Source organism: Schistocerca nitens, chromosome 9 (assembly GCF_023898315.1).
Source record: "Schistocerca nitens isolate TAMUIC-IGC-003100 chromosome 9, iqSchNite1.1, whole genome shotgun sequence".
Lineage (NCBI taxonomy): Eukaryota > Metazoa > Arthropoda > Insecta > Orthoptera > Acrididae > Schistocerca > Schistocerca nitens.
This window is the reverse complement of record NC_064622.1, coordinates 66,514,945-66,540,434: the sequence shown is the minus strand read 5'-3', so window position 1 is coordinate 66,540,434 and position 25,490 is coordinate 66,514,945. Positions and strand designations below refer to the sequence as shown.

The window sequence follows — 25,490 nt, the reverse complement described above, 5'->3', positions numbered from 1 at the left end:
AGATACATTGTACAGTATAACAAGTCAAAGATACATTGTCCTAAGAGTAAACAAACAGTCTCTCACTTGCGAGAAGTACATCACTCTGCGACATCCTCCCCACCCTGGTCGACCTCCAAAGGTACGGCCAGCTGCACAGGACGACTTATGATGTGACCTTCTGGTGTTCGGAGTATTATCGTCCTTACCCTGCCGTCTCTTCCTGGTAGTACCTTTTCTATCCTGGCCTTCTTCCACATATGTCGCGGACGAAGGTCCTCTTGGATCAGCACGATGTCGCCAGGGCGAAAGGGGATGACTCGTCCCGATGGGCGTTTAACTTCATGGTAGTTCCGGAGCTCCAATAGGTATTCTTTAACCCAACGGTTCCAAAAACTGTCACAGAGTTGCTGTCTCAGTCGGAATTCCTTTGTTAAATTCGTGCTCGCTGAAGGCTCTGGTCCCGTCGGAATAGTCGTAAGTTTTTCTCCCGTCAGAAAATGGGATGGTGTGAGTGCATCACAATCATCTCCTGGTGTGATGGGCCTGGAGTTCACCGCGGCTTCAATACTGATCAAGGTGGTGTTCAGTTGTTCCTCAGTGAGCTTTGCGAGTCCCAGTACCTTCCGTAGGCAACGCTTTATAGTGCCCACCATTCTTTCCCACCATCCTCCCCACCAAGCCGCCCGGGAGACAATGAATTTCCAAGTAATACCGTGGTGGGCGAGGAATTGATAAGATTTTGTGGTGGTTAATGCCTTCCAAAGTTGGGCTAGTTCCATATTCGTGGCGTGGAATGTTTTCGCGTTATCTGTATATATCGTGTGGGGTAGTCCGCGTCTTCCGGCGAATCGCTCAAGTGCCATAAGAAACTTGTCCGTTGACAAGTCTGTACAGAGTTCGAGGTGTACAGCTCGTGTGGTAGCACATGTGAAAAGAGTGATATATGACTTGTGCGTTTCCTTCCCCACTTTGATGAATAGTGGGCCAGCAAAGTCTATTCCGGTTACAGCAAATGGTTTGGCAGGTGAAACTCGTTCAGGTGGCAGCGGTGCTTCGATCTGTTGCCCTCGTGGATTCTTCAAGATCTTGCATGCGAGGCATGAGTGTAGGATTCTTTTGATGGCCTGACGAGCTCTAAGGATCCAAAATTCGGTTCGCAGTTCGGATAGTACAGAACGAACACCAAAGTGATGAAGGCGGATGTGTGTCTCTCGAATAACCAATTGTGTGAAGTGGTGGGAACCGTCAAGGAGTACAGGATGTTTTTGTTCCCTATTTAGGCTAGTGCACTGCAGTCGACCTCCTAGACGTATCAGTCCATCTTCTAGGAAAGGATTGTATCGTGCGATTTTTGACTCTCTTGGCAGTGGTAAGTTATTCTGAAGTGCATGTAATTCGTTGGGGAAGGAATCTCTCTGGCCCACTTGAATCCAATACATTTTGGCAGCTGATAATTCGGTGGCAGTAAGTTCTCCTGAAGATTTATTCTTCTGACGAATGTTGTGTAGGAAACGGAGAGTCCATGCGGTGATACGAATGAGCTTCCAGTATGAGCTGAATTTAAGTAAGTTCAAAAGGCTGGTTGGCGTAGATATCGACAAAACTTGGCTCTGCGTTTTCTTCCTCTTTTCTTCGGCAGGAAGTCGTACCATCGTTGGAGTATCGTTGTTTGGCCAGCATTCAGGGGGGCGTGTAAGCCAAGGCGGCCCATGCCACCAAATGTCCAAAGAATTCATTTGGTAGCCGAGGAGTCCACGTGAGAGGTGGTCAGCAGGATTGTCTGGTCCTGGGCAGTGTTTCCATTGCGTGGGAGTCGTGTGTGTTTGTACCTCAGTTACACGATTACAAACGAAGGTCTTCCATTTGTTAGGATCACAGCGAATCCAACTTAGTGTTATTGTAGAATCCGTCCACAGTATTGCACGGGCAATTTTAAAGTCTGTTGCGCGGCAAAAGTAACACAATAGTCTGGTCCCAACTACTGCTGCTAAAAGTTCGAGTCGAGGCAATGTCACCTTCTTAATAGGAGCAAGTCTGTTCTTGCTACAGACTAAATGGGTTACGACGTCATCATCTAAGACAGTACGAATGTACAAAGCTGCTCCATATGCCTTTTCCGAGGCGTCACAGAATACGTGCAGCTGAGAGTCTCTTCCATGAGCTGTAGCTATCCATCTAGGGACACGTATATGTGACAATGAAGGTAAGCTAGATATCCAAGTGCGCCATCGTGCCCCTAAGTCCCAGGGCATAAGTTCATCCCAGCCAATTCCTCGGCACCATGTGTCCTGGAATAGCAATTTCCCAACAAGAGAAACTGGGGAAAACAGTCCGAGTGGGTCATAGAATTTAGCCGTACATTGTAAAAGGAGTCGTTTGGTGGCTGGCTCTTCTGACGACCTTCTGATGATTTCGCTAGGGTCGATACAGAAGTAGTCACCTGCGGTGTTCCAGTCTACACCTAAAACTTGAGTCTGGGTGTGGAGTTCTCGCCCTTCTGCCCTCCAGATAGTGTGGAGTTGTTCACAGTTGGTAGCCCATTTTGATAAGGGGAGACTGATCAATTTCATTAGGGTTACAAGTTCATAGTATATAGTTATCACCAAATTATCACCTTCTACTGAGATCACAAAATCGTCCATGTATGCGGTCTTGTTTATAAGTGGCGCTACGGTGGGAAATGCTGTCATACACTTGTCGGCAAGTTCTCTTAGTGTTGCAGAAAGTAAAAATGGGCTGCAGATCAGGCCAAATGGGAGTCTGTTAAAACGGTATTCTGTTAGTTCGTCCGTCGTTTGAAGATTTCCTGTTTGATCCTGGCTAATTTTGAACCAGAAGAATCTGGTCAAGTCTTTGTCCTTTTCGTTCAAGGTTAATTGAAGGAAAGCTTGTGTGATGTCTGCGACGATAGCCGTAGAATATAATCTGAAACGCAGTAAAATTTCCAGAATCTCTGGTAATAGGTTCGGTCCTACTTCTAATACCTCATTCAGAGAAGGTGCATTGTTTTCGTGAGATGAGGCGTCAAAGACTATTCTCCACTTAGTGGTTCCGTATTTCTCCTTCCTCACTGCATGATGAGGGAGATAAAATAGCTCCTTTCCTGAGAGTGGGGTGGGAGCGACCTCTACTTGCCCCTTCGTAATGTAGTCTAGCATAAGATCGAAATACATTTGCTTAAATGTCTCTTGACGTTGAAATCTTTCCCTGAGGTGCTTGAATCGTTTTTCCGCGATAGGTCTGTTACTCGAAAGCACTTTATGTTGCATTCTGGGAAGTGTAACGACTGCTCGATGATCCTTTATAGAGAAAGATGCTCTAAACTCTTCAAGAAGTCTCGTATCCTTGTTGTTCACAGGTAGATCCTGATCGGCAGTAATCCCTATAGTTTCCAAGTCCCAAAAGCGTCTGAAATCATTGTCAGAGTGCAGAGGAGATCGGTCAGTCTGAGCAAAATTTACCACGGTTGTATGCACACAGGCTTGTGACTTGTTACCACTAAGTATCCAGCCAAACAGAGAAGGAACTAACACTAAGGTTTCAGAGATGCGTATGGGCGAATTGTGCTTCACTATCTTCCAATAAAAATCGCCTCCTACAAGAATCTCCACGGGAAGATCTTCTGTTGAATCGGTTTTCGGATCTGCTAGCGTAATCTTACGGGCATCTGGTAAACTCTTTATATGGTGTGGAACTGAAGGCTGGTGAGAAATAACGTGAGTACTTTCGAAGGCAGTAAGTGGCACTGAAGAATTCTGCCAAAGCCCCTTCATATTAAACTGAACAAGCCTGCGGTGGCGTGGGCGTGTAGGGTTTGATTCAAAGGAACAAACGGTTAGTTCTTGTCGGTCTACCGTTTGCAGTTTCAGATCATCAATCAGCGATTTTGCTATGAAGCTGGACTGACTGCCTGCGTCCAGTAGACATCGCGTTGTCCTGCTCAATCCTGTAGGTCCTGAGACGCATACTTGGGCTGTCTGAAGGTACGTGTAACCGTGGGGAGCGACAGATACCTTTCCAACGGAAGTAACGTTTGTCTGACCCGCAGGACCCCTAATATCCTTTCGTTCCTCACAAATGGACTTATGATGCAGTCTTTTACAGTTAACACACCGAGCCTTTTCTTTCTTTTTGCAATTTGACACTTTGTGCCCACGTTGAAGACAAAGAAAGCATCTGTTTGCTAGTTTCAATTTCTCTATTCGATCATTAACGCGTACGATCTTCTTACAGTCTTGCGCCCAATGACCGTCGGATTCACAAAAGACGCAGAATGGTTCCTTTACGCTGGTATCCTTCGGAGTCGATCTTTTAGATTTCGCATGTACGTGAAGTGTGGACGCTGTGGGAAGGTTACTAAAAGTGCTTGAAAATTCACCGCGTATCTTCTGCGTGGTAAGCGCCCCGTCGACTTCCTCGTTCAGAAACTCCATCAGTTGCAAAATGTCCCCTTCGGATATTCCTGTACGCTTGGCGTGAATTATCCAGCGGCGGCATATGTCATCCGGAAAAGCGCGTAAAATTTTCGGCGCTAGGACTCGACCGTATCCGTTCACGTCTTCCCCAAGTGCCCGGAGAGCTTGAATACGTCGCTGGCATTCAATGAATGTTGAATTAAGTTCCTCTGGGGTGGACAGCTTAATTGGTCTTATGGCTTCGAGATAATCTAAGTGGGCTTGAATTATTCGATCCTTGTTGCCATAACGCGCTCGGAGAATCCTCTTCGTTTCTGCGTACGTCTCGGCCGTCACCGCAATACCGTCCACTAAATGCTTTGGTTCTCCCGAGAGATAGCCGCGAAGAAAAATGTGTTTATTGATTGTAGTTACCGTCGGATCTTTGTCAACCGACTGCTCAAACTGCTCCCAGAATCGCGCCCATGTCTCAATATCGCCTGAAAAAGGCTCAAGTTTGATCGGCGGAAGTTTTACTGAAGCTGTGGGAACACTCATTGTTACAGATTGTGCCGGCGGATTGTCGGGAATCTTTATGTCTGCTACCGATTTCGCAAGCTGTTTCTCTATTTCGTGAGACAATCGGGAAATTGTGAGTTTCGCGGTGTCTATATAATCTTCACATTTAGGAACATCTTCTTCGTATTCGCCATCGTCTAACAACTCGTGAATATCTCCATCTAATTTAACGAGGCGGTCCAGAACGCTTCCCAATCTGTCATTGTAATATTTATAATCCGCGATTTCCGATGTGTCGGGCAACCTTGCAACTTCCGCCACGAGTCGCGTAATGTTTGCTCTTTCTCTCGTACGTTTTCTCTTTAGAGAGTGTAATTGCGCTTCTGGTTTGTGGTCTGGCACGTCCATTCCGTCAGATTACTCGAAAGTTTAAAGCAGTGTCGGCTAGCGATCAGCTGGTCCTAGTAAGGCGTTATCTTTGGATCGCTAGTCGAAGTAGTTCAATTGATGGTCGCTAGATGGCAGCACTAGTCAAAAACAATCTACAGGCGTAGCGTAGGATCTGATAATTCGTTAAAGCGCTAATCGAACAGCTACAATAGCAGTACACAGCGGCAATAATGTAATCAGTTGCCTTTACAAATGGCACTACAAAACATGTTGCGTGATAATTCAGTTGAACTTAGCTGTGTATGATGGCGGTTGTCGTCGAAGAGCTTGTTGCGTGGTGTAACAAATCGCTGCAGTAAACCCCGTCGTAGTATTGCCGCGTGACGTGCGTCCAGAATTCTGTTCACTACGACAATCGTGGAATTGTCTCGGGCAAAGTCTGTCTCCCGGGTTTCGGCACCAAAAACTCTTGTGTCGTGAATCACAGTAGAGCAGCGATTTGCAGTCTAACCCTTTATTCCCTAGTCACAGAACATCCAATCTAACAAGTCAAAGATACATTGTACAGTATAACAAGTCAAAGATACATTGTCCTAAGAGTAAACAAACAGTCTCTCACTTGCGAGAAGTACATCACTCTGCGACAAACTTCATCCTCACCCATAATTACTTCACTTTTGAAGGCCAGACCTACAAACAAATCAGGGGAACGGCCATGGGAACCAGGATGGCTCCGTCCTATGCCAACCTCTTCATGGGCCGCATGGAGGAGGCTTTCCTGAAGACCCAACAGCTGCTTCCCCTGGCCTGGTATAGGTTTATAGATGACATCTTTGTGGTCTGGTCTCAAGGTGAAGAAACACTCCTTAATTTCCTCCATAACCTCAACTCCTTTTCGAATCTGAATTTCACCTGACCTTCTCCAAAACCCAAGCCACATTCGTGGATGTTGACCTTCATCTTGTTGAAGCTCACATCCACACCTCTGTCCATATCAAACCCACAAACAAACAACAGTACCTTCACTTTGATAGCTGCCATCCATTCCACATCAAACGCTCCCTTCCCTACAGCCTAGGTATTCGTGGCAAACGTATCTGCTCCAGTGACGAATCCCTCAACAATTACAGCAATAACCTGACCAGTGCTTTCCTCTCCTGCAACTATCCTGCAGACCTTGTCCACAAACAGATCTCCCGAGCAATACATTCCTCCCCATCCAACAACAATGTTCCTATCCCCAGACCACACAGAAGCATTCCCCTTGTCACCCAATATTATCCTGGCCTCGAATACATCAACAAATTACTCCGCCAGGGATATGACTTTCTCAAGTCAACCCCTGAAATGAGATCATCCCTTGACAAAATTCTCCCCACACCACCCAGAGTTGACTTTCGTCGCCCCCCTAACCTCCGTAACATCCTTGTTAAACCCTACAATACTCCCAGACTACCTTCTCTACCCAGAGGTTCCTACCCCTGTAACCGACCCCGCTGCAAAACCTGCCCCATGCATCCCCCCACAACCACCTACTCCAGCCCTGCTACTGGTAAAACATACACAATTCAAGGCAGGGCCACGTGTGAAACTACACGTCATTTATCAGCCGACATGCCTGCACTGCACAGCCTTTTACATCGGTATGACAACTAAACTGGCTGAGCACATGAATGGACACAGACGAACTGTCCGCCTAGGAGATGTCCAATACCCAGTAGCAGAGCACGCCCTCCAGCATAATTCTAGGGACCTAGGAACCCGCTACACCGTATGAGCCATTTGGCTTCTCCCACCCAACACCAGTCCCTCTGAACTGCGGACATGGGAACTTGCACTCCAACACATCCTTTCATCCCGCCATCCCCCTGGACTGAACGTACGTTAAACAACCTCTCTCCCATTTACTCTTCAGTCTTCTCTTCTTTCCCTTTCCTCTTAAGCCATTCACGCATTTTTTCATCCTACATAGTTGTGTTTATCTTTATACTATATACCTCTTTACTTCTGTATGCATCCTCTTTGGTTTGAAGCTGGCATAGTACTTACAGTAGAATATCTTTGGCTTCCCTCTGACAACCATGCCTGCATCCTTGCTACCCTCCCTGTTTTCCTTTCCCTGTTGCTTCATAACCTGGGTTGTGAGTAACTGAATCCACTTTCCCTTCTTCCCTTTCTTTCCCCTCTCTTCTCCCTGATGAAGGAACATTTGTTCCGAAAGCTAGGAACGTAAATTTTCGGTTCTGTTTTTTGTGTATCTATCGGCTGTACTGAGCTGAGGTAAGTACTGGCCAGCCCCTCTATCCCTTTGTTAGTATTTGCTTCACATCTTTATATGAGATTTTCCATTAATCATTTTGAAATATTGAATTTAATTGATGAAAGGAGAAAATATAAAAATGCAGTAAATGAAGCAGGCAAAAAGGAATACAAACGTCTCAAAAATGAGATCGATAGGAAGTGCAAAATGGCTAAGCAGGGATGGCTAGAGGACAAATGTAAGGATGTAGAGGCTTATCTCACTAGGGGCAAGATAGATACTGCCTACAGGAAAATTAAGAGACCTTTGGATAAAACAGAGCCACTTGTATGAATATCAAGAGATCAGATGGAAGCCCAGTTCTTAGCAAAGAAGGGAAAGCAGAAAGGTGGAAGGGAGTATATAGAGGGTCTATACAGGGGCAATGTACTTGAGGACAAGATTATGGAAATGGAAGAGGATGTAGATGAAGATGAAATGGGAGATATGATATTGCGTGAAGAGTTTGACAGAGCACTGAAAGACCTGAGTCGAAACTAGGCCCTGGGAGTAGACAACATTCCATTGGAACTACTGACGGCCTTGGGTGACCCAGTCCTGACAAAACTCTACCATCTGGTGAGCAAAATGTATGAGACAGGAGAAATACCCTCAGACTTCAAGAAGAATATAATAATTCCAATCCCAAAGAAAGCAGGTGTTGACACATGTGAAAATTACTGAACTTTCAGTTTAATAATTCACTGCTGCAAAATACTAACACGAATTCTTTACAGATGAATGGAAAAACTGGTGGAAGCCGATCTCGGGAAAGGTCAGTTTGGATTTCTTAGAAATATTGGAACACGTGAGGCAATACTAACCCTGCGACTTATCTTAGAAGCTAGATTAAGTAAAGGCAAACCTACATTTCTAGCATTTGTAGACTTAGAGAAAGCTTTTGACAATGTTGACTGGAATACTCTCTTTCAAATTCTAAAGGTGGCAGGGGTAAAATACAGGGAGCGAAAGGCTATTTACAATTTGTACAGAAACCAGATGGCAGTTATAAGAGTCGAGGAGCATGAAAGGGGAGCAGAGTTTGGGAAGGGAGTGAGGCAGGGTTGAACCCTACCCCCGATGTTATTCAATCTGTATATTGAGCCAGCAGTAAAGGAAACAAAAGAAAAATTCGGAGTAGGTATTAAAATCCATGCAGAAGAAATAAAAACTTTGAGGTTTGCCGATGACATTGTAATTCTGTCAAAGACAGCAAAGGACTTGGAAGAGCAGTTGAACGGAATGGTCAGGGTCTTGAAAGGAGGATATAAGATTAACATCAACAAAACCAAAACGAGGATAATGGAATGTAGTCGAATTAAGTCGGGTGATGTTGAGGGAATTAGATTAGGAAATGAGACACTTAAAGTAGTAAAGGAGTTTTGCTATTTGGGGAGCAAAATAACTGATGATGGTCGAAGTAGAGAGGATATAAAATATAGACTGGCAATGGCAAGGAAAGCGTTTCTGAAGAAGAGAAATTTGTTAACATCAAGTATAGATTTAAGTGTCAGGAAGTCGTTTCTGAAAGTATTTGTATGGAGTGTAGCCATGTATGGAAGTGAAACATGGACGATAAACAGTTTGGACAAGAAGAGAATAGAAGCTTTCGAAATGTGGTGCTACAGAAGAATGCTGAAGATTAGATGGGTAGATCACATAACTAATGAGGAGGTATTGAATAGGATTGGGGAGAAGAGGAGTTTGTGGCACAACTTGACAAGAAGAATGGTCCAGTTGGTAGGACATGTTCTGAGGCATCAAGGGATCACAAATGTAGCATTGGAAGGCAGCGTGGAGGGTAAAAATCGTAGAGGGCGACCAAGAGATGAATACACTAAACAGATTCAGAAGGATGTAGATTGCAGTAAGTACTGGGAGATGAAGAAGCTTGCACAGGATAGAGTAGCATGGAGGGCTGCATCAAACCAGTCTCAGGACTGAAGACCACAACAACAACAACGGGTCAAGGAACTGATTACTTTGCTGTTTGGTGCCAAACCAACCAAGCAACCATCCTAGCTACCTACCGACCTATCTAGAACATATTGATTCAAAGTACCTCATTAAAGTTACTTTCATGAAGCATTAGTGCAAACTGGTTGGAATGCACTCATAATGGTGTGAGGAAAGCCTCTCCACCTGATGGCACTACCATATGTGCTGATCTAATATGCAACACATGCATGCTCTCGCATTCAGAAAAATTCTAGATTTTGCTAATCCAGTCACACTAACTTAAGACATATGTAGTCCCTATCTTCTACTTTTCAGATTTAAAGTACAGAAGACCTGTCATAGAAGGCATTTGTTATACAATTTCTTAGTGCAATTTGTTACAGACAGTGCTGATGTACAATGACGACTGCCCTTACAATAAATGCGTCATATTTTAAAACTTTCAGAAGTATAAGGATTAGCAAATGTTAAAAACAATTGTGATCCAGACTAAAGTTTGATTATAGTGCGAATAACTCTTAATATTTCATACGTTTTCCTAGTTCTCGCTGCCATACAATCCTAATACTTCAATAACACTTTCCTAGTTTCTAAGTCACTAGCCCTTTCTTAGAAAAAGTTCATCTTAAGCCAAACTTAGTCATCATGTGATACACAATGTCACAAATAAATAAATAAAAATGCTCTACCATAAATACAGCTCATCTGGCTCCGTTGTGCAGTGTGAAGTGCTTTAGTGCACCCTGCAAAACAAAATTGAGGATCTCATGTCAAAACCCATAATTGTCTCCTGTTGTCATGCATAAATATGAAATTTGGTTCAGTGCCTACAACCTTCATCTGTAATGGTGCGAAAGCATGGTGCTGTGTGACGCCACCCTCGGGCTTGACTATACTTCAAACAGCAAGGTGTCAACACATGCTAGAGCTCAGAAGTTCATGTGAAGTGTAAAGTGGGACTAATGATGTCACATTGGCACCACATTTCTCCATACAGTATAACCCCACTTTTATATACCCAGAATTAACGTTTTCCTGTCATTTACGACATTTTTTTGTCGCTCCCGTCAAATTTTCTTACAAGTTTGCTCTACTCAGTGAATTTGAACCATTAAATGCACGCCCATGTCACTCACCTTGCATTGCTCAACATCCTCGGAGGTAAAGCAACGAACTGCAAAGAGAACTTGAGGAAACACTGATTCTAAAGGCAGTACCTAAGGTGCCACTGTCCATCACGTGGCTTTGACTATGAGACTGTCTCTGGTAATGCCGACATTCTCGATTGAAAGCAATTGACCGTCATGCTTCCAGTGCAATGCCGACATCCAAATTTTATCCATTTTAACACCTTCGTCTTTCCTGTTAAAATTATTGTGGTGTTTATCAATCTTATAGCCTCTCTAAACATGCGTGCATAATAACAGTGAGGTTTTAGATGTGACACTCGTCTCGCTGAATTTTATTTCATGATTACCTTCCTGGTAAACGTGTTCTGCTACGGGTGATGTGACCCAGGCGGCAATTCCTCTTATGTTAAACAAGACATGTTCACGCTTCTCTTTGTGGTACCGCTATACACCTGTCCACAACTATAAGGAATTTTATATACCCCCGATGTAGCCAAAGGGTGTCGTGCATCTTTTGCAGATCTTAAATATTATTTTATTTTCCTGGTTGGTTTGAAAATGGTTTCCACCCCATACTTGCTTGACACTATCCCAATGCGATCTGTGACCTTACTAATAACCAGAAGAAAACCCGTGCCTTTGGGCGACTGTTGTTCGTCGTTGCTCCTGATTCTCAGACTCGAGCGAAGTGCTCGATCTATATCCTTGCTAGAATAGCCGTTCTTGACAAAAGCTGACGGTAGATGTTCAATCTCATCTTTTAAATAAACAGGTTCACAAATTTTGTGCGCCCTGTCTACCAAAGTTTTTATTACACCCCTTTTTTGTCTAAGGTGATGGTTTGAATCTTTATGCAGATAACGATCAGTATGCGTGGCCTTTCTATACACCTTATGGCCCAACGTTCCATCCCGTCGTTTAATCACAGACACATCCAGGAAATTCAGTTGCTTATTACTCTGTCTCCATAGTAAATTTGATTTTTGGATTAATGCTGTTTAGATGATTCAGGAAGGCATCCAACTCCTCTGCTCCGTGTGTCCATACTACGAATGTGTCATCAATATAGCGATACCATCTGGCTGGTCTCTTACCGGCACTCTGCAACACCCGTTGTTCAGAAGTCTCCGTAAACAAGTTAGCCTCAGCAGGACTAAGAGGACTGCCCATAGCCATAAAAGTTACTATTGTATTGAAAGTAAGTTGTGGTGAGGCAGTGTCGGAATAGTTACACAATAGCGGTAGGAAAAAATATCCGCTATGCATAAAATAGCATTATTATGTGCGCATGTATAGAGAGGCTATTGAGATTGATAAACACCATAATAATTTTAACAGGAAAGATGGTGTTAAACTAGTTAAAATTTGGATGTCAGCATTGCACCGGAAGCGTTACGGTCGATTATTTTCAGTTGAGTGTGTTGGGATTTCCAGAGACAGTTTCATAGCCGACACCACGTGTTGGACAGTGGCGCTTTCTATGCCGCTTATAGAATCAGCGTTTACTCGAGTTCTCTTTCCAGTTTGTTGCTTTACCTCGGAGGATGCCTCCCACAGTCAGAGAGGAAATGTCGGGGTTGAGTTTTATACATCATTCACGGCTTATCGGGCCGGAAGTTTTAAGTGAAGAAAGATTTTGATGCTAGTGCTTAAAAATTTTTCTCGTGTGGGGGAGAAATACAGAAATCCTTACATTTTTTGTCAACTTAAGTCTTTACTTACACTTCAGATTTGAAAATTTCTCATGGAAAAATGCTAAAACTTGTCTCGAAATCAAGGAATTTCACTTGAGTAAACTTGTGGCAGCCCTGGTGAAGGGAAAGGACTGGAGAGTCGAGCGAAAGTGGTTCAGTTCAGAAAAATCACCCAGAACCCCGGGTCAAGGGAGACCTACCTGATAGGATGAGAAGGAAAGAAGTCATTTTTTCTCATCCCGTCCAGTAAGTCTCCCTTGACCTGGGGTTCCACGGGACTTTTCTGAACTGTACCCCCTTCAGTTAAATCCTTTTGTGCATCTTGTTCCCCTGCCACCACTTGGTGAGTAGAGCTTTTATCTATCCATTATATTAAACTAACTGTCCAACTTCATAAGATTGGATTCATTCACTGCTTACAATTTTTTCTTATGAATCCAATTGTATCCAGTTGCTTTGTTAGCTCACACTTCATAACTGTTATACTACGTTACGTGCCTCTGCTATATCTAAGGAAGTACTCTGTGCTAAGCTGTGTGTATATACTTCCGTTTACTGGCTGTCAGTTGCATAATGTAATAACCTCTCTTGTTCGAGGTATGAGCCTACCATTACCTACATCTGGGTACTCGGTAATCATAGATACCTGCAACTATTTGACTCTGGTTATGTACTTGTTGTATGCTATGAGCTGTGTCAATGTTTATTGTCTAGTTGGATCTATATTCCTGTCTATAGTTTTGTTATGTAATATGATTTAAATTTTTTCTGGTGAATAGATAGTTTGTACAATCTTCGAACAAATCGTGTACACATTGTTTGCCTTAGTGCAGTGGCACCACCTGACAACCCGACTTGAAACGACTTACCGTGGACTCTGAAGTGCATCAGCACACGCTTCCCGAGTTGTCGTTAGTGGATCACGTATATTAATGTACCTGTTTTTGTTCCTATACTGCTTACTAGTGTTACAGATATTTTATTTAGCGAGTTATATATATTTGATAACCCAGTGTGGGCTGTATTATTGTAGTTGGGACCTGTCCTCCTTATGTCAGTCAGACTCGTGTATAATTGTTGTACAGTCATGCAGACTACTACATTATCATTATTGTATCTGTACATTGTAGGTCTGAAAATTTGAGGATGACAGGTAGTTGCTATTGAAACTGATCATAAAGTAAACTATTTCACACCAAGCGATGACTGTCTCTAACATTATCAATTACAACATTAGTTCGCCCCAACAACATCTGTAAATAACGCAATTTATTAATTCATTAGCATCGAACTTCTAAGAAACTATGAAACACCAAATATCAGGAACTATTTCATAGTATTTTTATTATCTTTTTATATTCATACAAAATAAAAGTTCTCTTAGTGCTTTAATGTACCGTATTTACTCAAATCTAAGCCGCACATGAAAAATGAGACTCGAAATCGAGGAAAAAAAAAATTTTCCCGAATCTAAGCCGCACCTTAAATTTGAGACTCGAAATTCAAGGGGAGAGAAAAGTTTTAGGCCGCACCTCCAAATCAAAACAAAGTTGGTCCATTGTAATACGAGACACAGTTTAGGTCGAATGAATGACGATACAGCTATAGTAGTTTGGTTCGAGTTGTAAGCTTAGCAGTTGAGCTTTACCAGGTAGCCATTGCTATGTGTCAGTCGCTCCGTCCGTATTTATATGGGTACCCTTCCTTTTTCACGTGCTTCATCTGGTTTGGATTGATTGCTTTTTTTCTTTGATCTGATAAGTGCCGTTCTCTTTGTTATAGGTGTTTACGTCACTCTAAGCTGAAAATGCATTCTGATAATGAGTGTTTACGGCTTTTCGCCGCTCGCGGCATGGCTTGCTTTTGTGCACGCTACCGCACTTACAGTTTAAAAAAAGAGAGAGAGAGGAATCGTCTCATTAGCGAAACAATGGCAAGGGACTGCTATTTGTTGTGACTCACACTGGTGTTTCTTTGATAATGATCAACAAGAACCAAATAATAGACTGCGTATGATAGAAGGTGTTCTGAACGAGAGTTTGGCGAAAATTTTTCTCCGTTTGAAAATCTTTGCAGGCGCCTCTTTAGTACATTACATTCTGCACAGAAATTAGTCATCTTAGATTTAAAAATCTAGTCAATTGCCGTGCTGACTGTATCACTATTTGGCATAAGGATAATACGAATATAAACATGACATGATATGTATATTGTTTCGCGTTTACTGTTGTCTCACTCTAGTTTCGTAGTTTATTAGGCAGACAGGATTTAAATGAGATAACTGCAACCACGAAAGAATACATGCAAAATCTTTATATTCATATTATTCTTATGGTGAGGAGAATACTGCATGTGATTCACAATTCATAAAAGTTCCTATTAACAACCGCGTCTTCTCACAGGTAGGAAAAAATTCAGAATGTAGAGTTGGCCCTATTGACAAACATCCCAAACAGTCTTGCCAGTCGGATTTTTGTAGTACATCAAAATGCTGCTACATTCGAAGATGAACAATACGGAATTTGTATTTACTTCGTTGGATAATGTATGAAAATACAGTGGTCGAAACTCGGGGCAGAGAAAAAAAGCTCGTCTTCCACCTTTTTTTATTCATTGACTGACGCAGAGGTTTTGGCGCCAGTATTTATCTTTGGGCCTGCAAAGCACGCCTGTGTAGCGCTACATATATTCGACGGCAGAAGTTAGTTGTGGCGGCAACTACCAACATTTTTCAGAACTTCCGCTTACTTTGCATTCGATTCTTAAGCCGCAGGCGGTTTTTTGGATTACAAAAACCGGAAAAAAGTGCGGCTTGGATTCAAGTAAATACGGTACTCTTCTTGTAAATATAAATGTTCTGCAGACAATACTCAATAGAGAACAGAGTTAATTAATTGTAATTGTTGGAAAAAACATCGAAGTATTAGGTCAAACAATGGAAAAGTCGGGATGGAATATAACAATACTGTGAAAAAGAAAGTTGTTACTCGCCATATAGTGGAGATGCTGAGTCACAGATAGGCACGACAAAAAGACTGTCACCAATAAAGCTTTTGGCCAGTAAGACCTTCGTCAAAATTTGGCGACAAACACACACATACACAGCACGCAACATGACTGCAGTCTCAGGCAACTGAGGCCACACTGCTGTGTGACCTCAGTTGCCTTGCCTGAGACTGCAGTTTTGTGTGTGTGTGTGTGTGTGTGTGTGTGTGTGTGTGTGTGTGTGTCTAATTTTGACCAAGGCCTTACCAGCTGAAAGCTATATTTGTGACAGTCTTTTTGTTGGGCCTATCTGAAGTAGTATGTCAGTGAGACTATTGTTTGATGATGATATACTTAAAACTCAGCAGTATCTGAGAATATATTTTCAGTCATCACATTTGTTATTTTCATTTATGTCATTCCCATTTTTCTCTAATAGATCTTCTCAGATTGAAGTTCAGTGTCTGTTAGATATGTGGTTAAAATCTTTTGAGGCTGCCGTGTGCAGTACCAACCACATCTGCTGGCGATCAACTCGTAAAGGATACTAAACATTTTCATTACATCAATTACAGGCTCTTGACAGTGAGGATCCCATCTTCTCGCAGTTATTAGTAGTTAGCTAAAACAGCACATTGTCCTGCACTGCAAAGTGCTGTATCCACAGAGGAGGATATCATGTTGCCATGCTCTCATAAGCTCTAAATGAAACAGAAAATAAACAAAATTTTGACAATATTTGGAACTAAATTAAAACCAAAAAATATTGAAATAAAATTTTATAAACATTTACCTGTCATTGCTAGGTGGAATGTAAATTGGGGTTATAAAAAATTTGCCTTTTTTGTTTTGTTTGATAAGTATCGGTATGCTGGGAAGGACTACTAAATCTACTGCGCACTACTGCTGATTATGGCAGATGATGCTAAAATGTCAACTAAGATGTTAAAATCCAGAATCTGTGTTAAACTATACTAGTAGATCGGAGGAAGGCAGTGTCAGCCTACCTCCAATGGTACCGTGCCTCATAAAGCATTATTGTGTTCAGACCAGCTTCCAGGTGTTGGGAAGCTTTATCTTTCTCACAATTGGAGAATTCCTTGTATGTGGGGGCTGTCCGATCCGTTACATTTCACATGTTAATTACCACATTGTTGACTCTTCATTTATAATTTCCAAGGCTCTACAATTCATAATATAGAAAGCTTTGTCCCTCCAGATAAAATAAAATGCCAGTTAATATGTTTCCTTCAGTCTCATTTTTTTAGTTAATTGTTAGCATTACAAAAGCTCATTTGTAAATGCTGGGCCCATATTACACTGTCAATGTCCCTTCACAAATCTTTTGTAAAAGCTAGGATCACACTTTTTTTTATATAAAAGGTATGATAAAAGTGCCCTTATAGGCAGTCACAAGATGTGTTCTAGTGGAAGTAGGGCAGCTGTAAACCTCTTCATTGCTTAAGTGGAATAATGTAATGGGGAGTTGCCCCACCCCAGCTCTCTGTCCTGCAGCCTCCCAACACTACAGCTGTTGACAGTCTAGTCGTTGCATGTTCGGGCCAGACAGTGCTCTTCTCCCGTCTCCCCCTCCCCCCCACCTGTATGCAGCTACCCCTCCAGGCTGCTGCTTCCATTCTGTGCGACAGTTGCATTCTGGTCTGAGCAGCCGGAGATTGCAGTCGTGTGTATGTGAGGCATGCTTGCTCACATGACTGAATGTGCATTTCATTTGCTGAAGAAGGCATTGGCTGAAAGCTAATGTGTAGGTGTCCTCTCATTTTGCCTATCTGCAATTCAGTGTGTCATCTTTACAGTAAGTAAAAATCTATCTTTTCCTTATATTGTTAATATTCTGACCTGGAGTTTCCATTGCTCAGTCTGTATCGCAAGTTGTGTGTCGTGTATTATATGAACTTACTATGGATTACTTCCCTTACAATTATGTCAAAAAGTGCAGAATCAAAGTTGCTTGTATGTTGTTGTTTGTAGGTGACCTCGGCCATGTGACATCAGTTGCTGATCCACAAGTGGAAGAAGGTGATTGCAGATACTTGCCATATGAAATTCTCCAAGAAGATTTCAGCCATCTTGCAAAGGCTGACATATTCGCTTTAGGTGAGTGTGTGTGTGTGTGTGTGTGTGTGTGTGTGTGTGTGTGTGTGTGTGTAGCATAATGTTTTTTGCTGTTTAGATTCTGGAAATGAATATAAGCATTCATTTTGAGGATGTAATAAATGGAGAGAAAGAAAGAAATTATAATTGCCACTTGGTATTAGTAGTGTTGAAAATGGGTAAAAACAAGATGCTGTAACTTACCGAACGAGAAAGCGCTGGTAGATAGACAGAATAAAAACCACACAAACACACACACACACACACACACACACACACACACACACACACACACACACACACACAAATTTCAAGCTTTCACAACCCAAGGTTGCTTCATCAGGAAAGAGGGAAGGAGAGGGAAAGACGAAAGGATGTGGGTTTTAAGGGAGAGGGTAACGAGTCAGACTTACCTTAGGGGTAAAAAAGGACAGGTATACACTCGCACGCGCGCGCAAAAAAACACACACAAGATCGAAGTGAATTTAAGTATTAGTAGTGCAGTACAGGGTATGCATGCATCATCCAAATTTTGCAGTGACAATAACAAATGTTTCAGTAATGACAAATTTTTTCACTAATGCTAACTGCTTTTGAAATCCAGCACTCTCAGGAGAAACTATGAATTCTATAGATGTTTTGTAAAAGTTTGTGTCTTTAATATTTGTAAATCTCATCAACAAGATAATCGCTTCTCCAGATACTTTATTTGACATTTTATTTAATCAAGAGTTGTGTATGACAGAGTTTAGTATTCCACTAACCCCAGTATGCAAGTGTGGGGCACCTTTTTGACATATCAGCAGTACCCTGTTGATGGCACTGAGTTACATCACTCGAATGCAAGAGGTTCCAAAAATATTCTTCGAATTTCACGAGACTCGTATCATTTTCATGAATGTAGACAGAAACACAGCATTTATTTTCAAAAGAACCATCAGAATTGCAAGGGTACTTTAAAGGCATGCACATAAAACCTTGGGGTTCTTTATACTATCATGCTTGGGATCAAAGTTTTCATAGGCCTTTCACAAATGTGCAATGTGGCCTCTTCTTGTCACATAATAAACATAAGGACAATGTCAAACTTGGTCAGGTACTTGCACGATCATGTCTAGCGTGACTGCAGTCACTGTGTGATGTGACATAACAGCTAACCCGAAGTTGTTGTGATGGGAGTTACATGGAGTCTTTCAAAAACCACCACAAACAAAGAAAGAGAAATAATATGTATAATGAAATAAATTGACCTTGGAGGCCAGTAGTGTGCTGTGAGATACACATGCATCTTACGGCCAGTCCATCATTGAGGCAGCTAATCGTTAATAAATTCTTACAACCAGTAACTAGTGCATTAGTATGCCATGTTGTTAACAAGTGAAATTTTTGGCATTTTCTCACCATTGCGTAGCGAATGAATGAGATAGTTGCAGCAGAAAGACCTGAATGGGAAGCCACGTAAACCAGAAACTTAAGAAGAGTCAGGATAAACTTTCAGTTTCAATTCATAAACTAAAATCTCCCCAAAGTTTCCATCTTCGTTTGTAAAGAAAATGTACTCCTGTGAAGTTGGATGAATCTTTTTGAAGCATGCTAAGTTGTACCAAAAAGATATTCACATCCAGTTACTTGCACTGAGAATATTGGTTCCCTGGTGACTGTTGGGAAATTGCACAGAAAACAAAGCTACACTGTAGGTTTCAGGAAACATTGTAGGTATGAATGTGATGTTTAGAAAAGTATAATAAGAGCTTCTAAGACAGTTATTTTTTACAGGAAAAATGAAAATAAAGCATCGTTATTTATGAAATAAATTTACAACAAATGTAAGTACGTCAACATGTAATATGTATCTCTTTCTGAAGGATAAAAACTTTTTAGAACTAGGGAGTTGTTTTTGATAAGCATACTGAATTTATCCGTGCTGGATGGAATTGGTAACAGTAAGCAACTGTTATAAATGTATGAAGAAATTTTTACTGCTTTGGTCTCTTTTTACTAATATTTATTAGAAGGTCATGTTTTGGCAGCATGCTGCCATCATCAGGTGCCTTACAGTTTCATTTACATGAGTCTAAAGCATGACAATTATTTTCTGGGTGTTCCAGGGAGGTAATGTACTTAAATTTCATCCCATACAGAAAGATTGATTTATTTTTGTGTGTACACGTTAATTGAATTGAATGTGAGAGTCATTTATTTAATGTGTTTACTTACATTTTTGATGGAAATTGCTTTGTTTGGCACAAAGCACAATAATAAACACATCACCACTTTGTGCTTTTGGATATATATTCCAGCTTAGAGACATGGTGATAATGTTCTGTACTTAAGATGAACCTCTTGTCATGACTACAAAATATTTATTTCGTATATTCCTTCCACATTTCTCCATTTTCAAAGGAATGAAATGTAAAAGAAGCAGCACACAGTGAGAAACATACCTACATCACATACTGAATACAATGATACAGACAGCAGAACTTGCACCAATGAGAACAGTGTAGATACAAAGTATCATGTCCAACTTAATGTTACTAAGCGTATATAAAAACTGACTCCATTTTCTCTGGTGTTTTAACAGATATTTGCAGTGTCATTTTTATAATTTGTTGTCAGTCAGCCCAACAAATACTGTTTTTCATATGATGCCTAGTGTCTGTGGAAAGTGTCACTTTGTCTCCCCATTTCAAATAAAATTAACTTCACGTGCCTACTTGATAGAACGTTGCAGATTAGTAGAGTTTGATACTTGATTTATCAATATGTATTAAGAGGGACAGCACAACATGACTGACCAGTACCCCAGCAGTAACTTGCAAACCACCCTGCCTTGCAGTATCTGCTATTGTCATGCAGCAAAGATGCTTAATCTTTGCTGCATTATTGGCTATTCTTCAAGTTTTACATTTGGTTCCTTCGACAACGGTGAATTACTGAAGTGCGCAATGAAGAACTAAAATAAATATTTTGTGGAGATTTTCATTATGGCTGAGCAGCTTTACATTCCAAAGACTCTTTATGGCTAAGAAAAGTTTATTTCAATTGCCTAGATGGTACAATCGATCAAGATACAACTGGTGTTTTTTAAATCATATTTATGTCATGGCACAGTAAATAATGATCATTTGGTATTTCTCAGTTTTATTTAGTAATGTTCATATAATTTTTATTTTATTTATTTATCTCAGTTAACTCTTTGTTAATAAAATAAGCATTCTAATTTGGAGAAATTTACATTGTTACTTTCTAGCTTACCATTTAGCAGCCTGTTACCCTGTATTGTGCCATGATTGAAAACTTGTATGAAGAACTAGAAGTCCATTTCACCTTGTTCATTTTATGTAACATGTGAGCACCATTCACAATGCCCCAGGATGGGTGGCCAGTGTTCTTAATGTGTGTTGCTATTGATGATTAAGCATAACTGTTTGTACAACATTTGTTTGTATTTGTTATATCAATTTTGGAAGTCTCTTTCGGTTTGACCTATATAGAGAGCTTTGCATGTGCTACATCATTTTTAGTAAGTGCTTCATTGTGTCTATCAGATTTCATTTTGTGTCTTGGTATGTGTTACAAAACAGTGTACACGCAAAGCCTCTTTGTTGGTCAAACTGGGAGAGATGTCTGAAAAAGATAAAAGGAACACACAAATTTGTTTCACACAAACAATTATACTAAATTCACAGTAGCCACCTATATTAGGGGCACTGTCTACCCATTCTAGAATATCACAAATTCTTGCCATATAATAAATGGAGAAGGGTTACCAAATGAACTTGTACGAAAGACTGTAAATTTTCCTTCAAGGCATGGTACATGATAACTGGCAACTAATTGATAAGTTATAAAGTTGTTCAAAAATACATCCAAATTGAAATGCTTAATTTATTAATTGAAAGAGTTAACTTAAAATTGTCTTGACGCTACGAAGTACCATATAATCTTAATATTTAAATATGTACCATGACATAAATATGGTTATATAGAAAGGGTTTCATTCTCATTGATCTTAGAAACTGAAGTAAGTTTCTTACCATTTAAGTCTTTGGAATGTAAATGACTGAATGTGAAAGTACTACGTGCTGGTGATGTTTTCATTCTTATGCTCTATGTACCAGAGAAATTAATTCCCATCAAAAGATAAGTAAATACAGAAATTGATGATTTAAACATATAACTCACCCATGGTGTGTACTAAAATGAATGAAAATCTTTTTGTACAACATGAAAGTCGGCAAATAATCCTCATCAAACTGTAGCGTAATGCTGCCAAAAAGTATAATGCTAATAAAGATTGGTAAAAAGTGACTGCAGTAGTAATAATTATTTTGTAGATTTTGACATGCAGCTGGGATTAAAGCTAGCCTTTGTCTGTATTGTATTGCAGCCAAATGAGCAACACTACTGATGAGAAGTTATTGTATGATCATGTGTTGTCCATATTTTTAGAAAAAAAAATTTACATATGCTGACAGCTATGTAATTTACCACACTCTAAATTAAAGTCTACTCCCTTCAAAGCACATTTCCTCAATAATTCAAAACTGAACATTGAGAGGGCTTGAAAGACATGCACTAGCAGTTTAACAGCTCACCTGAGCAGTATTTGTTTAGCCGCAGCTTCTCTTGATTTATGCAGTACAATACTTATGCTGAATAAGTACTTTGGTATTGGACAGTTGTTTAAATGCGGATCTTGTGAGGTTTTTCTTTACTAAAATATATTTGTAGGTAATAATATAATAATGAAAAGTCCTAGAGGGGGCAGTACATAAAATAAGGGAAAGGCAGCCACTCACCTGCAGTGGATCGATGCATGGAGCACAGTAACACACAACAGAAAACAGCACTGACACTAGCTTAAGAGAGGAGAGGTGTTGACCTCAACAAGGAGGGTTATAAGAAAGGAAGATGAGGCCAGGTTAGAAGCAAGGAATTTCTGAAAGATAGGTTGTAACGTTAGGTAAGTGAAACTGTTGTTGGAGAGGAATCATCCTCTGAAAAAAATTGTGAAATTCATAATAATCTGTTAAGAATCAAATCTGTCACATTGACAAAAAAAAAGTGTGTGTGTAGGGAAGGGAGGGGGGGGGGGTAAATTATGTACTCAGGATTAATGTTTAACATACTATTGTGTGTCTCTTACTAAACTTCAACTCTGTGTTCTTGACTTCAGTTAGATAATTCTTCAAAATTAATTCCAGGTTTAACTGTCTACGAAGCTGGAGGTGCTGGTCCTCTCCCGAAGAATGGTCAGGAATGGCATGACATTAGAGATGGCAAAATTAAGTATTTGCCTAATGTGAGTCGTGACTTCAATGAACTTATCAAGGTAAATTTGATACATGTAAGGAGAAATAGTTGAAGTTCATCCTGTGGCACAAACTATATAGATAACAGTGTGTTCTACAAAATTATACTTGCTATTTCAGGTGAAGTGGTAGCAAAATGGGATGTGAGAAACTTCTTAGTGCAGTCTATGCTCTTCTTACCTCCCACATAACCAAGACATGACCTGAAACCACACACTATTGCAATCTTGTAAGCACAAAGTTGCATGGTGTTAGACACATCTTTATTATGTCAAATTGTAGTACTTCATCTACATATATACTCTGCAAACCATCGTGAAGTGCATGGCAGAGGGTACATCCCATTGTACCAGTTATTAGGATTTCTTCCCATTCCATTCACGGAGGAGTGTAGGAAGAATGATTGTCTGAATGCCTCTGTGCATGCCGTAATTATTCTAATCTTGTCCTCAGGATCCCTATGTGAGCAATATGTCGGAGATTGTTGTATATTCCTTGAGTTGTCATTGAAGGCAGGTTCTTGAAAATTGGTTAATAGTCTTTCTCCGGTTAGTTTACGCCTACCTCAGTCTGCCAGCTCAGTTTCCTAAACCACTTGATAACATACTCCCATGGGTCAGACAAACCTGTGACCATTCGTGCTGCCCATATCTGTATATGTTCAATATCCGATTAGTCTTATTTGGTAAGGGTCACACGTACTTGAGCAACATGGGTATGACAAGTGATTTTTAAGCTGTCTCATTTGTAGGCTGATTGCACTTCCCAGTATTCTACAAATAAACTGAAGTCCATCACCTGCTATACCCACAACTGAACCTATGTGATCATTCCATTTCATATCCCTACATGCCCCTACATATTTGTATGAGTTGAGTTGTTAGATTTCAACTGTGACTCGTTGATATAGTCACAGGATACTATGTTCTTTTATTTTGTTAAGTGCACAGTTTTAAATTTCTGGACATTTAAAGCACTTTGCCAATCTTTGCACCTTTCAAATCTTATCAAGATCTGACTGAATATCTATGCAGCTTCTTTCAGACAATACTTTAGCATAGATAACTGCATCATCTGCAAAAAATCTGTGGTTAGTACAAATATTGTATGCAAGGTCATCAGTATACAACATGAACGGTGAGGGTCCCAATGCATTTCCCATGGGCACACCTGAAGTTACTGCTATATCTGACAATGAGTCTCCGTGCAAGATAATTGCTGCATCCTTTCTACCAAAAAGTCCTCAATCCTGTCACAAATTTCACTTGATACCTACTACGATCATATTTTTGACAATAAGTGTACATATGGTACTGAGTCAAATGCTTCTTGAAAATCAAGAAATATCGCATCTGCCTGACTGCCTTGACCCGAAGTTTTCAACACGGAGGTTAATCTATGTTAATTGTTGGGTACTTGCCAAATTATGGAAAAGGCTTAATGATGAATAACCAGAGTGACTGGTAAAAGCTTTGAAGCCATACAGCTGGCACCCATCATGTCTCCTTTGTCACATCATTGCATCATAACCGTCCCTGCCTGTTGATTATCCTTGTGGATCTGCTAGGTGGCCTTCATATTCACAATGTCAATGTGATTAGTTGCTTCTTGAGTGGCTCCATAGCCTCAACATAAATCCTGAATGATGAAACTGTTTTTGAAAACCATCATAGATTGTCAGTTGTGTCATGTGAGATGTCTTCATTGCATCATGATATGTGTGGCATTACTGGACAGTTTTGGCCTTCTGCCATTTTCAAAGTCTGCAATTATAATAACAAACTCAGTAGAAAGGCAAGATATGTGGTGAACATCATTATACAAAATTGTTAAGGCTTTCGTGGCCACTTGTTGACAAACTGCCTATTGGCTTCTGTCTCGGGTTCTTCGGCCGACGTTCATCTAATGATTTTTCTGACGTTTCGCCAGCACGAGTGGCTGGCATTGTCAAAGCTTCACCCTCCATTGCCGGTGGTGAACTGGAGGCGAGCTCGCGGCCGCAGACTATATGTACCTGGCGCGCCAACGTCCGAGGGCTTCTCAGCGGTCATTTCCGGTGCGGTTCTCCTCTTGCTACCTGCGACGGTCGTTCGCTGCAGAACGGGAAGCCAGGATCCGTTTACCTTAAGGCTTTCCTCTTTCTTGTTGAATGAATTAGATGAACATCATTATGCTTTGCATATTGGAATTCTTGTTATATTACTTACATTTGTCAGTGATGCATGTCGTATTTAAAAGCTATGATTTTGCGCATCACTAACAGCTTTCAAGCATGCATTTTGCAGTACATCACGTAAGTGTCTTTAGCAGCAAACATCCTGGCCTTGGTCAAATACATTTAATGGTACAATGTGTCCTATCTGCGTCATAAACATGAACACAGATGTTACAAAACTGCAGGAACATGCATTTCCCAAAGAATATGCGTAGATATGACATTTTGCAAAGTGTCAAAGTATAATGGTGGAGGGACCTGCAGTCATGTGTCCTCAATGTTGTGTGTCTGTAGTTATTCAGTCTGTGTAGTTACACTTTAACACTTCACAAAAATCACACCTAAGCAAAGTTTTTGGGTGCTACATTTTCCTGCAGTTTTGTAACATCCGTATTTATGTATTAGGAAGCACCACTAAATGTATGTGACGACATCCAAGAAGCCGGTTGTTAAGAATGTTTTACTTCAATGATTTGTAGCAAAATATGTG

The 25,490-nt window shown here is 40.8% G+C and overlaps 1 protein-coding gene across 1 annotated transcript in view; it reads left to right on the top strand.

The window, feature by feature from the left end:
- Positions 1 to 25,490, top strand: part of LOC126203555 (wee1-like protein kinase) — a 98,953-nt gene that overhangs the window by 61,609 nt on the left and 11,854 nt on the right. Inside the window, exons 6-7 of the mRNA XM_049937877.1 lie at positions 17,345 to 17,470; positions 22,678 to 22,805. Of these exons, the coding sequence (XP_049793834.1) occupies positions 17,345 to 17,470; positions 22,678 to 22,805 (254 nt within the window). The remainder of the gene's footprint in view (positions 1 to 17,344; positions 17,471 to 22,677; positions 22,806 to 25,490) is intronic.